Source organism: Larimichthys crocea, chromosome III (assembly GCF_000972845.2).
Source record: "Larimichthys crocea isolate SSNF chromosome III, L_crocea_2.0, whole genome shotgun sequence".
Taxonomy (NCBI): domain Eukaryota; kingdom Metazoa; phylum Chordata; class Actinopteri; family Sciaenidae; genus Larimichthys; species Larimichthys crocea.
The window spans coordinates 25,622,697-25,641,037 of NC_040013.1; the positions used below are offsets into that span (position 1 = coordinate 25,622,697).

Here is an 18,341-nt window from a genome sequence, read left to right on the forward strand (position 1 = left end):
TCAATATCGCCTCCCACTTCACCTGGAGTCTACCATTTGGATGTTTCAGCACAGCCATGAGCGGCAGCTGATAGCTGACTCTAGCCTGCGGTGTCACCGACAAAGACGTGACATCTGCTTTTTAGTCTTGCCCTAAAAAGGGACAATTTATTCAACTATTGCCCCACTTTAGCAACAAGTTGTGTGGTCCTGGCCTTTTCAACAGCTGAACTGATGGAGGATGGTGCTAAACTATGAACCAGTGTTCAGTCTCACAACATGTCCATTACAAAGGCTCATAAAGACTTCTTATCAATCCAAAACAAGTAAATCAAACCCAGTATTGTGACTCTTGATCTCTTTAGTAGATTCCTCTTGGACCATTGCTCTCTTATAAACTTATTTTTAATCATCATAATTCGAGGGGCTGCCAGGGGTAGACAGAAACGGGATTTCAGGTGGTGTTGCTGCAATTCCTGCTGCTTGCCCACAGAGGTGGATAAAGTCATCAATTACTTTCTGCACCATTTTTGACTAGAAAAATAAATAGCTGATGCTTACGCCTGTAGCAGTACATTCATTCTAGAAGGGGTCCACCAAATGTCATGAGTCAAAGTATACATGTCAAGGTGAGAAATGGGGCTGGAAAAGGCTGCATATGTTCAGTAAACTTGTTTTGAAGCTCACCTATGGTTTGACAGGTCCGTACACACACCGTCCGTCTCAGGATCTCATATACCTATGGAAGATGAAGAAATATTACACGCTAATCTTGGACAAACGTGCCACATAAAAGGAGAAACATAATGTGAATGAACACTTACTATTCGGCCCCTTGTGGCGTTGTCAAAGAATGTGTCTTTAGATGTGATGTTGTACCTAAAAAACACAACTGATGAACAAAAAAAACTGTACGCATACAAATGTAGATATCTGTGTGTACATGTTTACACAACTGTGTTGCCTATTTTAAAGTGTAACATACAGCAGCAACAATCAACCAGAACATGGAATTTTATCCTCGTACATATTAGCAAAATGACTCAGTTACATAACAATATCTATCTCAGGTTTGCTGACATTAGCCACCTATGCTACTGGTAGCAGACCAAGTAAGTCTTTTCTTGCTTATAAATTCAACTTCTCAGTTTATGAGCATTAATGTGCCAATTATTCTTTCAAAAGTTACATTGTCTTGCAATAAATTTAGCTGAGTTCTGCTTATCTGAACGTTTTCTGGTTTCTAACAGCAAAGGAAGGCATAATAAGGTGTGTGTGTGTGTGTGTGTGTGTGTGTGTGTGTGTGTGTGTGTGTGTGTGTGTGTGTGTGTGTCTCACAGGTGGAGTTTGTCCCTGGAGAAGCAGTGTGTGAGAAACTTGGTGCGTTCGTGTTCCTGACGTGGGACTTTAGGCTGGAATGGCTGGTTCATTTTCCTCCACACCGTGCTCATGCTGGACCCGAATCCTTTTTCCTCTTTAAGTTCATAACTCTGATAAAACACACACAACACAGAATTCATCATCTTATTACACACGCGTACCACGTACATCACTCAGTCTCTTCTTTGCTAAAGTCATTTTTTTACTACATTGTTACTATTCTATCTATCTTGGACCTAGAAACACAAGAGTTGGCACTGAGATCTCACCGTCTTGGTGGGGACTTTAATCTTGAGGAACTCAGCCTCTCGACAAAGTACCGGCCACGGTGCATGGAGGCGAGTAAAGCTGGGGCCATGGGTCTTTGACTGGAAAACAAACAAAACTTCATGTAAAGATCAGACATGTTGTTTGTGTAATTGAATGCAGTCAGGAACAGAAAGAAAACATGTCTACCCGCTCATGTGGGTACAAGTTAATGCTAAATGTGATGCTTGAGAGCTGCGAATGAGTCGTCCTTGTTTCTTTAAACTGACGCAAGATACTCAGCTACATTCATTTCTGTTTCAAGTATGGATGCCAGCTTTAACAACAGCAGGATTATGGGTTTGATTCCTCATGTTTCTCTTTTCTTTGTGCACATGTACTTTCAACTGCCTGAGCCAGAGTTATTCACCAAAAAGTAGTTTGGGTTTTTTTTAAACCCTTAAACTTTTGGTTTCTGAAATATATTACCAGATTGCTTGGCTGAAACTACCTGCTTACCAGACCATCTGTCAGTGCTGCTTTGCAATCCAATATAGCCGGCAGACTTTAGCAGTAGAGACCTCAGTATGTGCTGCACTTCACTCTAGTCATTTGCCTCTGAGCTGCTTTTGCCTTCAGACATTCAAAATTGGCATCTGGAGCTGCAACTCAACATTTCAGAGGGGACAGCACTCCACAGTGCAAGTTGTACTCTATATCTGAACCAGATGCGAGCAATCCCTGCCATCAGCCTGACCTACTGAAACACTTGGCTAACCAGTTTGGCCAGCAGCAGTACTGGCATTTATAAATGATAGATGAAGCCTCTAAAGCAAAGCCTGGAGCTGTTTTTCTTCACAACTTTGCAGCCCGTACCAAACAGACATAATATATTTATTGTATGTAAAATAAATTCCTGACTCATCTAGCTTGTTCTGCTAATGAATCATGATCCAGTGCCCACACTGTAATTATTATTTAGCATTAAGGCGCATTAGCAAAATGTGATAATTGGCAGCAAATGTACGTGACTGAAATCTGAATATCAGAGCACTGACAAACCCTCTAATGGTCTAAGAAGCAACAAATTAACAGTAAGTATTAACAAAACATGTTCAATGTGAAGCAGCAGTGAAAACTGTTCTTCCAAAATCTATGCAGCTGCCACTGTGAAGCTGGTATGCGCCGTGAGTGAGGGTGTAACCAGAAATGAAAGACAGCAGAGCCAGCAGGGGACGACAGCCAGGTAACCTTACCCTCCTCAGACCCCCGCCAGCTTCTGTGAGAGGGGGAACTGACAAGAGAAAGGTGGCATGGCAAATGATGGAAACCTGAAACGATTCTCTTTCTCCTCTCTCGACTCCTACTCTCCTGAGATCTTTCACTCCCCCTCACCGCCACCACCCCTCCTCACATACTGTACCGTCTGCTACCCGCTAGACACTGTTTCACTGACTGATTGACTGACTGGCTGACTCATTAACTGTCACTCTCACTCCTCTTATGTTTCATTATCTTCTGCCTCACTCACATCCACTCTGTCCTTTGTTCTACAAAGGGACAGAGTGGAAGCATAAAGACACCTGACCTTTAACACACTTTTAATGAAATGTATTTTATCACAAAACGTATGTATGAATACAAGACAAATATTTGTGTGTCACTTTTTTATGGCTTAACTTGCTTTAAAAGCCTTCTGTATAGAGTGGAAGATAACTTTTATAATCAGCTCAGTAAACTCAATGCGCATCTGTTTTGTTTCCCTTCTTTATTCAGTCTGACTTTGTGTTCACGTTAGCTGTTTTCAATCGGTGTTAGGGCAGAAAAAGCATTTTTCATCAATTCAAACACAGTGTGCAATTACTGACACTTTAAGTCTTTCACAACAAAACAGTACCCAATGAGTTTGATGATGCTGTGAAGGAGCGTGGGATCATGGGAGCTGTTGTCGTCATTGTTAAACAACTACTGCTGAAAATGATGACGAAAATTTGATATGAATCTGGCAGAAATCATGTTCACAGATGAGGAAATGTCATAGAGTTATTATTAATTTGCCAGCTAAACCAAGAGGTTATAGCAAATAGAGAGAGTAAGATTTGATATGATAAGACCAAATCAAACTAATCGTTTTGAATAACGAGATTTCTCTTTGCAGGAAGATGCCATCTTTAAACTTAAAACTGCCAACTAAGCTCTAGCTGGCTCAGCTTTCACTGATCCAAGAAAGTGCCATCAATAAGCACAACCCCAGCTTTTAAATCACAAAAAAGGCCAAGGTGTGGGTGATGATTGGTGTTAAGTAAAAAGTTTGCTGCAGTGAAAATATTGCAGATACATGAAGTTATTTGAAGACAAAAAGTGCAACAGTCAAATTTGCTTTGTGTCTCTAATCCACAGCTATTTTGTGTGAGGCAATCGGTCAAAGCACATAGTGTTCTGGTGCATGACTGGAATCACTGAACTTTCCAATCATCAAGTCTGGCCATGTCTCTGTTTCATCTAATTCACTGGTTGTCAAACTGTGGTACGAGTACCCCTGGTGGTACTCTTAAATGTTTCTGTTCTAATGAAATAAAAGAAATTTAAACTTAATTTTAATCAAACCATCTAAAACATTTGGAATGAAATTAAACTAGGGGATTGCTCAAAGGTAATTTAAAAAAGTATTTCCTGAAATTTCTTGTTTCAACATTAGCGTGATGCGTAGACCCGTTCATTCACATAGTGCACGGATACATCCATGATTAATTACAATGTGACATGAGATAGTATGCAGAGGTTAAATAAATGGTTAAAAAAATCTGCAACCGTGGCTCCAAAGAGGAAATATTAGGAAGAGAAGTGCAGGTCAGGAGAACCTTTAACACCTAATAAGCTCTAGTTCTTCAACCGGTTCTGTTCAGGATTCAATATCAGTCTAAACAGACTGAACAGTCGGTATCAGGGTTGGCCTACGTTGATGGTTTTTAATGTCTGTATAGTGGTACTTGGAGAAATGAATATTTTCTTAGGTGGTACGTGGGATAAAAAGTTTGAGAAACACTGATCTAATTCAAGTTTCCTAAGGAAGAACTGCTCGCATGCTAATCCAACTCATACTCATACAGCCGCTTTTTCAGTATCTGCGTCTTGTTCACATCTCAGGTTTTCCTCCAATCTTTTCCCACAGAAAGATTTTAAAAAGCAACTGCTCTTGTTGGACCCCCAAAATGCCAGCTGGGTTAGATGGGTTAAAATAGCAGCACCAATAATTGCATCATTGAGAGATATTTATAACCTCACCAACTGTACTGCTAAATTATCACCTGACTGGCAGGGAGCCTCTATTTACCCTGTACCCATTTTATCCATCTAAGCTTTTGGAGAAATCTGTCCACAAGCAGCTGACTCACTTTCTGTAATTTTGAACATTTTGTCCAGTGTACAGTCAGGTTTTTGTTCAGGATATGTACGTGCTACTGCCATTTTTAAAGTTCTCAATACCTATACCTATAATAAATAATGTGCAGCAATACTTATTAACCTAAGGAACATGTTGTAGTCTGTTTATTACTTAGACTAAATCATATTCTATTCATAGTCACTAATCAGCTTGGTTTTCTAACTACCTTTCTAATAGGGTGCAGTGTGTAAATTTAGGCATTCCCCAGGGTTCAATACTTGGTCCTATTCACTTTGCCATATTTATTAATCACATGTTTTATGCTGTTAATAACTCCCTCATTTATTTGATGATACAATCTTGCATGGCACTTGTCAGTGTCCCTGTAGAGGATAGTTTTCTTGGCTTCCAACAGGCGTTTATGAATCTTAATCTTTCATCAAACACTACCAAGACTAAAGTTATGTAGTTTGGTCATAAGCCTACTCCTTTTACCTTGAAGATTACCAGTAGAGATTGAACCATCACAAAGTAGGTTACGCATTATAAATACTGGCTAAATAGTGCATTGTCCTTCTCTCACCCTGTTATCATATTGAAGTAGAAGGTTGGTTTTCCATTATTGAAAAGTTCCTCTTTTATGTCTGCTGCCAAATGCAATGACTATACTTCTCTTGTTTGATTGTAGAGACACAATTTGTAGACTGGTTGGCAAGCAACACTTTGAACGTTTGATACTACTTAACATTCTGCTATTGGATTTGCTTCGAATGGATAAATTTATCTCAGTCACTGCTGTGTTGTGTTGCAGCCAAAACGGAGCCTGGTTTAATTTTTTATTTTTTTGCCAAATTACCCTGCATCATCATCTTAGCTGAGTTGCCAGTCTGGTTCCATTCAAACCAATGCAGGGCTTCATGGTCATGATGCTTATTGTACTTATTGTACAGCAATGTACAGCAATGATTCAGTGATGTTATGTTCAAATTCTGCAGCTTCCTCATTCTTTTACTTAAGCGTCTATAGCTTGCTCTCCTCCCTCACTTACTTGTACCAAACTTCTACCAACATCCATTAAATTCCACCCACTTGCTCACATTCATTTCTCAGCATCTCTCGCCCCCTTTCCCTCCTCCTCCTTCACTTCCTCTCACCCTCCTCACCCTCCCTCCCCTTCCCTTCTATCGCTCCATCAAAAGCAGAGGATATAAATACCTTTCAGCCTGGAGAAGGTTAATTAGTAGAGGGATTTCCAATTAGCTCTATATCTCTGTAGGGGGAGGTAACTAGGACGCAGCCGGGGGCATCTTTGGATGGGGAGTGTGTGTGGGGGGGATTGAGTTTGAGAGGGTGATCGGTTGGGCGATGGGATGCCTGGGTAGAGAGTGAAGTGGTGAGTGGAGATAAATCGAGTCAAGAGGAGCGTGGATGGTGAGAATGTGAGAAAGATAAAGACAGTGACAGAGGGAGAGTGAGAGGAAGACAAAATGAATCAGGCAGAGAAACACAGATAAGGACAAAGACATATGACACAAAGAGAAAAACAGCAGAAGTCTTCGAATTGGGGTAAAGACTATGCAGCTGGGTGGGGGGTTGCCATTACAAGAGTTCCTTCAGACCAGCAGGCTGCCAGATTTACGAATCACCCAGGATGCTACCTGTTGCACTACACAAACACGCTCACATCTTTGCTGATCATTTGTGTTGACTTCCTGTAAATTTAGACCTCCATTTCTCACAGCCGCTCTATGTGTCTTTAGGCATTCCCCTAGGGCTCAATACTTGGTCCCATTCTCTTTGCCATATTTATTAATCACATTTCGTATGCTGTTAATAACTCCCTTATTCGTTTATATGCTGATGATACAATCTTGCATGCCACTTGTCAGTCTGTAGAGGATAGTTTTCTTGGATTAAATCAAATCAAATCAAATCAAATCAAATCAAATCAAATCAATTTTATTTGTATAGCCCAAAGTCACAAAGTACATTTGCCTCAGAGGGCTTTACAATCTGTACAGGGAGTGACACCCTCTGTCCTTAGACCCTCGGTTCGAGTGAGGAAAAACTTGCCCACAAAAACCCTTTTAACAGGGAAAAAATGTGGAAGAAACCTCAGGAAGAGCCACAGAGGAGGGATCCCTCTCCCAGGACGGACAGACGTGCAATGGATGTCACGTGTACAGGACAAATCAACACAAACATATTGTACAATGACTGATAAAATGACAATGAATTATAATGAATGATAAAAATGATTACAGTAATAGATATGGTAGTAATAATGACAGTAATAATATATGTAGTGGATTACAACAGGCTTTTATGAATCTTAATCTTTCATCAAACACTACCAAAACTAAAGTTACATAGTTTGGTCATAAGCATTCTCTGCCCCCTTTCACCTTGAAGATTACCAGTAGAGATTGAACCATCACAAAGTAGGTTACGCATTATAAATACTGGCTAAATAGTGCATTGTCCTTGAAGTGAAGTGGTGAGTGGAGAGAAATCAAGTCAAGAGGAGCGTGGATGGTGAGAATGTGAGAAAGATAAAGACAGTGACAGAGAGGTGAGTGAGAGGGAGACAAAATGAATCAGGCAGAGAAACACAGATAAAGACAAAGACACATATGACACAAAGAGAGAAACAGCATTGTAATTAAGTCTTTCAATTGGGGTAAAGACTGTGCAGTGGGGTGGGGGGTTGACATTACAAGAGTTCCTTCAGACCAGCAGGCGGCCGGATTTAGGGATCACCCAGGATGCTACCTGTTGCACTACACAAGCACACATCTTTGCTGATCATTTGTGTTGACTTGCTGTATTTCTCTAAGCAAAAGCATTTATTGCTATTTTGTATTTATTTGTATTTATATTCATTCACACCAGGGGCAGCTACAGGTTTCTGCTGCAGAACTATAACATCAGTGAAAAGATGTTTTTACTTTGGGCTCACTCCGAATGGAGTCTGGAGTTGCCACAGTAACAGTTATGGGTATACTTCATCTTGAGTTGTTATGCTCAGGATTCCTCTGTTCAGACAATCATCTATCTGAAAAAGCAGTCTCAACCCTTTTTGTGCTACCTTTCAGAGAGATAATAGTTTGTTGGTAATGAGTAAAACATGCTACTCTCTCCTTGTTAAGTCCAAAAACGTGAGTAATTTTACGTGAGTAAGTAGTTAGTTAGGGTTAGTTTTAGGGTACACCAACTGGCTACTTCATTAGGTACACTTGTACAATCCAATGTGATCAAACATAACAACTCTACTATGAATTCTACTTTCACAAAGCTTATATTTCAGTTTTTGTTGACACAGTCAGAGAGTTAATGAGTGTGTGTTACATTGTCAGGTGTTAATAATGTGGCCCTCCCAAAATATTAGAAACTCCTCTCAGTTCAGTTTAACAGTACTGCAAACTACAACCTTAATAGAAAACATTAAAATGAATATCTCTCTGACAACAAAACTTAACAAAAACTGAAACATAAACTTCGTAAATGTAGAATTTTTACAAGTGTATCTAATACATCAGACAACGGACTTGTGACTTCTTCTAGGGTGTACCCCGTCTTTCATCTGATCTTCTAGACTCCAGTCACCCCTAAACATGGATGTATTAAGAGAGCTGGACATAGCACTGCCATTCTTGATTCTTGATCCCAATTTTTGTATTATTATGTAGTATTATGAATTTTTTATTTATTTTTATATTTCTAAAACCTCTGAAGCTATTTTCATGTGTGTGACATCATAAAATTGTAAAATCTATGGAGAGACCAGGAACTCTCAGGAAGGTCCAGCACGAAAATGTGCATGTCCAGCACTAGTATGTACTATAATACAGCTGAAATTGATCTAAATTGATTGATTTATAACTGAATAGGCTATATTCAGAATTTGCTGACTAAAGTTAGCCTATGTTATAATATAATATTCATGATACTGACAACATTTAAAAACATTTTTTTCTTATATGACAGCTGTTGTATATGAATGCAGATGTGGTTCAAACACCTTCATGTGTGAACATGAAGGATTCTCAGCATCCCACTCCAGTTATCATTAGCATTGTGTTTTTGATATTTTTTTATGACTATTGGCAGCGTTTGAGCAGACAGGTGTAGAACACAGGAGTGTGCTGTCCTGCTGCCTGTTAAACAATTTGTAAGAGAGAGAATAATTGTCTATCAAAGGGAATTCTTACCAAACACTTAATCCCCACAGAATGAACTCTTCAGAAGTCCAAGCTCCACTTCTTAAATTAACATCTTGCCCTGATTTAATTAAAAGTGTTCTGTAAGAGGATGTCCCCAAGAGATCGAAGGTCAGCTCAATAATCCCCCGACACAGTCAACAAGTTTGACATTTAAGCCAGTGTTTTTTCCCCCAGCATCCAATTAATGTGAAGTCAAACGGGTGGGTAACGAGAGGGAGAATGTAGTTCACACATATTACGCACTTCAGGTTTGGTTAAAATCCTGAAAAGAACTTAACAATGTCACATATTTAATGTGTAACATAATTTGCTTAACTAATGACATTATTACCTTAAATCATCTAATTCAAAACACACTGTGAACTTATCCTAATCTCTATATACCTATACAATATTATTAATTATTAACATAATACTGCAGGGGTACTGTAATACTAAACACATCTTAAATAGTAAGCACTGACAATTTTTTTGTATTTGGCCAATAAGTCACCAAAATATGAAAAAATTACCAAAATTAGTCTGGCAGCAACCTTAAAGCAGTGTAACAGCACCTTATTACTGTGCTTCATGAAACATTAAGTCAGTTTTTGTTGAACAGTTGGTTCATTCACTGCCACGTTTTCAACCTGCTGTGAGAAACCAAACCAAACAGAGGAGTTATAGTCCAACATGCCACAACCTTGTGAATATTTTAAATAGTTTAAGAGCAAATAGGTGAGGTAAAATTTGATGTTCCAGGCCTACAAACCGTGTTAATTAAACTCTTTTATGCACCATAAGAACTACAATGTCCATTAAAACCGTACAGTACCAGTCAAAAGTTTGGATACACGTCCTCATTGAATTGAAGTTTTCTTTATTTTTGTTAGATTAACACTGAAGACATCAGAACTATAAAATAACACACACAGAATTATGTGTTAAAAAAGCAAAATGTGCTTTGTTGATGACACTGTTGATGATTTATTTGAAATTCAAGCTACACCCGACCAGGACGCGACCATACTATTCTACAGGGACCATGCCATCACATCTGGTTTGAGCTTAGTGTGACCACCAATTCTTTTGGGGGGGTTTTGACCTTAGAGTAAAGAAAAAGTAGCCAACAAGTGTTCAGCAAATATGGGAACACTTTCAAGACTAGAAAATCACGCCAGGTGACGACCTCATGAAGCTGACTGAGAGAACGCCGAAGAGTGTGCGAAGCTGTCATCCAAGCAAAAGCTGGCTGCTTTGAAGAATCTAAAATATGAAACACATTTCTCTTTGTTTACCGCATAATTCCATATGATATTTCATAGTTTTGAGGTCTTCAGTGTTAATCTACAATGTAGAAATAACTCAAAATAAAGACAAAACATTGAATGAGATGTGTCCAAACTTTTGACTGGTACTGTAAATCCATTGATTGAAATTAGAGAATCTGTTTGCAGCAGTCCAGCACAGATACATTAATTTTCAGTGTTTGTACAGCATGAACTTAATTATAATGCATCAAAGTCAAACAATTTTGCTGCATTACTTTATTATCTACACACAGATTACACTGACTGATTTTCACTTTTCTTATTGTTTCTATATGAGTGATTAAGCGAGCGGCAAACCCGTAGTTATTATCAGACAATGTTCCTTCTCTTTGCCAGCACCTCCCACAACCACATCAAGCTACAACCTGATGGAAGGAGTGTAATTATGTCTGTCAGTCATTTTGTACCACATTCAAAAATAAGAGATACTGGAATGCAAGACTCCTGGCCACTCTGCAACAAACTTGATCTCCCCTTCTATCAATGCGATGAGATAAGGAGCTATCAGTCCTTCTGATAATCTGATCCAGGCTTAGGCTTTGTGGCCTCACTATCAACAATCTGATTAATACCAGCCTGCAGACCTCACACGCTGCCAGCTGGCTGCCAGCCAGCACACACACACACATCCACCCAAGCACATATATTAGGCAAAATAGGTATAACACACACACACACATCAAAACCTGATACTATACATTGGTATGACATTGTACGATGCTGTATTTAAAGTGCAGATAATTCTTCCCTGGACATTACGCTTCATTGTAATAGCGTAAAAGTCTATTGGCAGCCTAATTGATGTGATGTAATAATTCACAAAAGAGAAAAAGGCTGTTGCTAGCAGCTTCAAACAGCTGAAGCCAGCGACACTTCATTTTCCCAAATGATTCCTCTTAGCGTCGGAGCCAAAGAGCAGCAGCAGTTCATTTTGTAGCAAGTGTAACTTTAACAATAACTACATTTGTACAGCTCTATGGCAATGAGCCTGCAGCCCCACTACAAGAAACACACAGGCTGTGTGTTCTGCCAAGCGCCTACTACATACACACACACACACTCACTGTACATGCGAACCAAAAGCAGGACTAAACCACACACACTCTCACACACATGTAACGGTTGCTACGTAACACACGATCACGACGAAGCGATTTGTACATGTCAAAACAAAATTACCCGTTTCAGGCTAAATTAGTAAATCGATACAAAGAGGTCAGCGCAGCAGCTGTGTTGGCTGCAGCCACGAGAATTAAAGTCTGCCAGCTCACATGAAACCATCAGGCCCTCGTGTGGAGTCCAAAATAAACAGAGTCCCAGTCATATATAGAGATGGTAGACACAAAATAACAGAAACGTAATGTGAAAAAAGAAGATTGGAGTATGAGAATGTGAGTTATATTGAGTGAACTGCCATTTAGAAGGAGAGGTCATCTATAAAAGAGATCAGAGAACCATCACTGAGTGTGAATTTTCAAAAGAGTATGAACAGAGCAAGACCTCACTGTGCTCCCATTATGTGACAAGAAGCGAATGTTATCAGAAGATACAATAAAACGCTTCTCTGAGTTTGCTCCAAATGTTGCTCCATAACTTTGGTCTAATCTGGTCTTGTAAAATGGCAAAATGGTTTGATATATTTCGACCGTGTAGTCTTTACAGTTTCCAGAGGATCAATACTCATCCATACAATTGGCAGTAAACATTGATGGTTTAGGCTTTCCTTTGTCTTTCAACAAGTGTTTCTGGGAGAAGGAACAAGGCTGAATGACTCATCAGACTTGATTTTCCTTCCCATTGCTCAGGTTTGCAGGTTTGGTGCAGCTTGCACTGAGTTATGCATTTGTGTGTTGCCCTGGATACAAGCTGTTCTGACACAGAACTTATTTAAATACCACTTTGTGAGGTATTTTCTATCGAGGCTTTTGTTACAGAGCTTTCGGACTGAATTATGTGGTCTGCTTCTTAGGAAGAAAGAAAAATTCCTGTGACATGTCTGTCTATCTTTTGGTGAGCTCAAACTTGTCTTTTCCTTTAAGAAAGGAGTCATCACGGTAGTGTTTAACCTCCTTTAGACTTAGAATTTGAGTTATCTCTGCTAGAAGTTAAAAAAAAAAAAAGTCTATTTTTGGCCATCTGAATAAACTGTTTTCATGTCGCACAGTGCAGCAGGATGCAAATTACTGCCCATTGTTCGTGTTTACACACTGACAACTTGATAACTGATTTGATGACTAAACTTTGAGTGTAAAATGGAGCTTTCCATTATGACCACTGTGAACAGACTGACCCAGAAATGATAGTTTGATGATATTTTGGGCAGCCAGAGAAAGAATGATCTCATATTTACATGATTTTCACATTTGTGGTTTTGTATTATTCTGCCTGCACTAGGTTTGCTCTAAAGCTGACACCTCCTTACTTTTTTATGTCGTGTTTCTGTTATTTTGTCCAACAGCAGCAGGTGATTAAGGGACAACAACATGGTACATAGAATTTAAAAAAGATGGAAATCAAATCTTATAAAGTGCTTATTGCATGGGTGAAATATGGTCTCAATTAAACATTTCAATGCAAAAAAGATCCTAGCTACAATTAAAAAAATTAAATGCCTTTATTTTACATAGAAATATGTATTTAAAGTGACCAATATACATCTTCATTAGGGTCATTGTCATCAGTCGCTTAAATATCTATATTTTGTTTCAATAATCACTTGAGTGGGAGGATAGTTCTCTATCAGTGTGCGAGCCTATTGGTCAAAAACAAAGAAGTGATACATGAAAGGGAGACAGAAAGAAGTAGGAGGGAAAAGAAGGGGAGATTAGGGGGATGAAGAGGAGATAAGAGCAGGGGAAACCTAAATTATTTGAAAGAAGACAGATCTAATGTGGCTACCGAGGCAATTTTTAGATTATTCCTGAAGAGATATATCACAGAGAAAAGAGAAAAGTCTGCCTTATGATTAAAATCAGGGTATTTAGCCTTTTTTATTTAAACCATCAGAAGGTCTCATGTTGGAGAAGTCTTTCCTCTAATATCTTTTTCAACAAACTTCTAACACCACGACACATGACACAAATCAACATCCTTTTCAGTCTTTTTGTTTGCCCTGCATAGAACACATAGATATGTATGGAGGATTGAATAACACAGTACACTTGACATATCCAAAGAGTGCCTAAATATGGTCACCACAAAGATCCAGCAGCTGTTCTGCTCCATTGCCTTCCGTGGATAATAAAATCTATACATTTCAAAGTTTTATAGAAACCCCCTCATGACACTGAGCTCTTTCTGGTGTAATAGCCACCTTATATCCTTAACAACACCTCGAGTCTCTCCCACCTCATTCCTCCACCATCTGAGCCAGGTTCTTATGTAGGCGCTCACCTTAAATAGACAGTTACATCAGATCCTGTGTCGAGGTTTATCTTAAAAAGATCCTGGAAAGTCAGTAAAAACTTGAAATTTAGTCTATGAATTACCACAGGCTGCTGGGGAAAGTCTGAAATTATAATCCTGGTTAGCCATAAATGTTCAGGACAGTACTGTTTTCCACATATCAAACAATTCAACATCTTCATCTACTAACAGATCAGCAAAGGGCAAAAATGACTTAATGAAATGTGAAAATTGAACCCACAGAGATTTATCACCAGACTGCAGTTCCCCTCAGCTCAATGGACCATTTTAGCATCTTTCAACTCATTGCTTTTACTATTTTGGTTCACTCTCACTGCTCTCATCAGTTTACAGCAGCAATACACAGCTGTTTATGGCAAAAAAGTTACTGTACACTACCGGACACAAGCATTTATTGGCTAAGGAGACAGATATTTTCCTCAAGAGTTGGTTGAGACCAAAACCAAGCTAAAAGGTAAGAGAATATTAGACTTACATCTGTCTTCAAATAAATACCAATGTTGCGCTATGTGTGCTGATGATAATGTGAAACAGTTCAAGTGTTTCTTGTATTGAAAGGTTGTTGGTCATGGGTTATCCACAAGGCTCCAACAACAAGAAAGTGTTTTTTTTTTGCCAAAGTCAATACTTATTACACCATTACCACATAATATTAGAAACTTACATTAGAAAGTTAAAGCTATGCAGCTATTTTAGGTGTCTTGGACAAGAGTGGTAGAGGAGAACACGGACATTCGTATGACCATTCATGCACACCCACCTCTCGGTCTCTCTCTATCTCCAGGCCAGTCTCCAGCAGGTTGGCTTCAAATTCCTGTCTGATTAGACACATCTCATGGTCAGCGGGCTCCGTTGGCTCGTTCCCTCCTGCACCTCCAAGTTCCATGAACACCTCGCCGACATTCGCAGCCTCTCCTCCCCCAAGTACGCCGCCTCCTCTTCCTGCTGCCACATCTGAGCCATGAGGGGGAAAGTTGCCATTGGAAACAATGGATAACCTGTCATGTGAAACTGAGGTGCCAGCAGGAGATCGTATGGAGCTGTGCCGCCGCTGATGGAAGACCAGAACGTAGTCAACTTTCCGTCGGCCATCAGAAAAGCAAAGGCCTTCTCCGCTGGCCTTAGGACTTGAAGGTGAATCCACGACCTGTAGATAGCAAAGAGGAATCAAAAGACAATGTAAAATATAGAGTAAAACAGTAGCACAATTAATGGAACTGCTGTGAATATCTCATCATACTCTCATTAGTTTGAACTAATCATTACAAGGTATCACAATCAATTGTTTAAAGACAGCATATACAGAACCTTTAAGCAGCAGTGGAGTTATGTAATAACCATTTGAATTAACTTATACATCTACTGCACTGTCAGCACACGCAAACAGAAGTGGCTTTTGGCAGGTTCTCAAAAACACTGAAGTGAGAACCTTCAGCAGCAGAGTGGGCAGTCAGCTCACCTTTGGCAGTTTTAGTCTTTATTTAGACAGAGAGAAAGTAGAGAGGGAGACTAAACATGGAGGCCACCAGAGGGAACACTCTATAGGTTCTGGGCATGATGGGATATTTATCTAACTTCCTAAGAGCTGGTTTCTTATTTATCAGCAGGACAGATTGCTGAAACATGTTGCTGTGTATTTATGCTTTTGTCTATTAAATTCTCAACATTCTCAACAATCACAGACTGAATTATTTGTATTATTTGAATTGGACAAATAAATGGACTATCAATAACTTTAGCTTAACTTGTCTTTTTTTGTAACTGCACACTCATGAATATCTTCTTGCTTCTTGAGGACCAGAAAAATAGGCGAAATGACCCCAGTTCGGGAAGAACCTTTGCTCGTTAGTTTAGCTATATCACATTAAAATAATCAATCATGCAACTTCACGAACATAAATTAGATGAATAACTATGTGCACACAGTACACATGTGCAGTCAAGTTCAAGTTTCTCCACCGAGTAGACCGTGTTATCTCAATTTTCCACATATTTTGATCTGAAACTACAATTACTGCATCTTCACCATTGCTAGCATGTTGCTAACACAGTATAATTGCTAGCGGAGGTGGTTTTAAATATATCTAAATGTTATTAGATACTATTAGATATGTGGTAAAAATATCTTCTAGATTACTCAACGAATTATTTAAAACGGCAACAACTGAAATATCATCATGTATGAAGTTGATATGGTGAACTTTGCTTAAAATTCAGTTACAAAGCAAAATTAGCATTCATTTAGAGTCATGTTTTGGCCAACATAAGTCCAATATACACTGTTTTAGCTCTGCTTTTGTAGCATCTCCCAGGGACATTTCCGTCTCTTTAGCTGCTAAACGCTCTACTATGCTCATTAGCTAGTTGCTAATGGAGTCTGTCTTCTGTTTCGTGCTGGTGTACAGTGAGCTTTGAGAGCTTTTTTTTTGGTGAAAACAGCTGACCTTATTGTGTGTCTGAAAACGACACAATGAGAACAGTGAGTGAAGCTAAACTCATTCACAGAGCGCTCAGCAGACAGCTAAACAATGAGACCAAAGTCACGATAAAACTCTCTAAGGTCGAGTGGAACTGCAGGTTCAGGTCATAATTCCAACTAGTTTCATCAATATGACCCCTTTCACAATGTCACACTGATACATTGTTAGTATAATATATTGGTTACAGCCACTTTAATGATGTGAGGTAACCTAGGTGGGGAAAAGGCTGGTGTAGCCTCACACTATGGCATGGTAGCTATGTCACTGACTACATTTGAAACAGTGAAGCTACAGAAAATGTAGTTTAAGGGACTCACTGAACTACAGATATCGGCTGTCAGTCCCTGCGAAGCTGGAAGCTTGGTCCTAATTAGTAATTAGTAAGTTCCAAGTCATGGTCCTCACACACAGGTTTTTTTTTTCACTTATTTTGGCTGATTTTCATTTCAACTACTGGGTGGAACAATTTACACCTTTATCATTAATACATGACCTGTGTCCAGAACTAAGCCATATTGTATTCACAGTGTATTAGTCTGCACTGCCACCAATGAAGAGGCAGAACTGTTAATAAATTAATCTGTAAATTGTGCACCAATGTCGTCAGAAGTGTGCAGTCTTTACATATAGAGTACTGTTTTGATGATTTAATGTTCTTCTCTGTAAAGTGTCTTTGAGTACCCTGAAAAGCGCTTTCAAATAAAATGTATTATTATTATTATTATTATTATTATTATTATTATTATTATTATTATTATTTCATAATGGAAAGATGTCAAAAAATAAAATCATTATAAGATTTTGGATATTTTTGGGGTGAATTTGTAATTCATAGTATCAAAGATTTTCTAATTTATAATCAGTTTAACTAGATTCACTTTACACTGCTTGGAGACATATAGCAGCAGTTTATTGTCAAGTAAAATAATAATATCCACTGGAGGATTTGAAGTTTTCACGCATACATGTACTACCCAATGCTATCTGCAAACTCCTGGAACTTTCCCCAGGGGTTTCTGTTTTTTACAAAGAATAACGGAAACTACTGGGAAGATTCCCAACTGGTTCAGCATGTTCCAAGAATAAAACCTCTGGAGGAATGTTCCCTGAAGGATGTTGTAAAAGCATGAACTTCACCTGTTTGCTGATACAATAACATATACATAAACAAAACATCTGTAAAATAAATAAATACTTTGTTTCAGTGAAGTTTTCTCATAGGTGACTGTGAAAACTGTCTCGCAGAGAGGAAGAAGTTGACACGGATTGGTCACAGGTGAAGCGAACTCACCTCAAAGCAAAGACGAGTAAAGCAACAGAGTGGAGGCGGATGGATGTTGATACTGTTGTACTTACTGGGATCTTGTCTTCACTCGGAGAAATCTGCATGCTGTTGCGCTTTAAAGACACAGAGAAGAAGAAGTAGTAGAAGAGAGGGAGTGAAAGTTGGCGGTTTTCACGCAAAAAAAGCAGCCGGATTCAACGCATTAATCCCCGTCATGACACCCGAGGTCACTCCGGTTAGTCCACAGTGCGAAAGGAGCGACGGCTCATCTGCAGCAGATTACATTGTTTAGTTAAAGAAGGATCTGTCAGATTGAAGAGGCTGCGCGCAGAGAGTCCGCAGCTTGATCACAAGCTGGTGATACCCATCTATTCAACCGTGTGATGTGGAGGCTGCCTGCGCACCGCCGGCGCTTTTGGCACAGAGAGTGCCACGCTGTAAAAAATACTCACCTTCAATAGTATTGAGTCAAGGTGCTGAGTTTACAAATGCCGTTTTAAGTCATGAAAGTCTACAAAAATTTTGGCAAACTGTTGCAAATGTTAATTTTGTGTGTGTGTGTTTAGTCCCATAATGCAGTAAAAACTCTCCTTTCAGAAGCTGATTTGCAACAAAACGTGGATCTAC

At 39.1% G+C, this 18,341-nt stretch overlaps 1 protein-coding gene across 3 annotated transcripts in view; it reads right to left on the reverse strand.

Annotated features, from left to right (window-relative positions):
• Nucleotides 1–18,079, reverse strand: part of ano2b (anoctamin 2b) — a 66,562-nt gene extending 48,483 nt beyond the window's left edge. For all 3 annotated transcript variants that reach the window (XM_019265589.2, XM_019265588.2, XM_027273256.1), the window contains exons 1-6: nt 17,786–18,079; nt 14,710–15,096; nt 1,629–1,727; nt 1,318–1,469; nt 804–858; nt 667–718 (exon numbers count right to left, since the gene is read on the reverse strand). In XM_019265589.2, the coding sequence (XP_019121134.1) occupies nt 667–718; nt 804–858; nt 1,318–1,469; nt 1,629–1,727; nt 14,710–15,096; nt 17,786–17,818 (778 nt within the window). In that variant the 5' untranslated portion in view covers nt 17,819–18,079. The remainder of the gene's footprint in view (nt 1–666; nt 719–803; nt 859–1,317; nt 1,470–1,628; nt 1,728–14,709; nt 15,097–17,785) is intronic.
• Between the last annotated feature and the right edge of the window lie 262 nt (nt 18,080–18,341).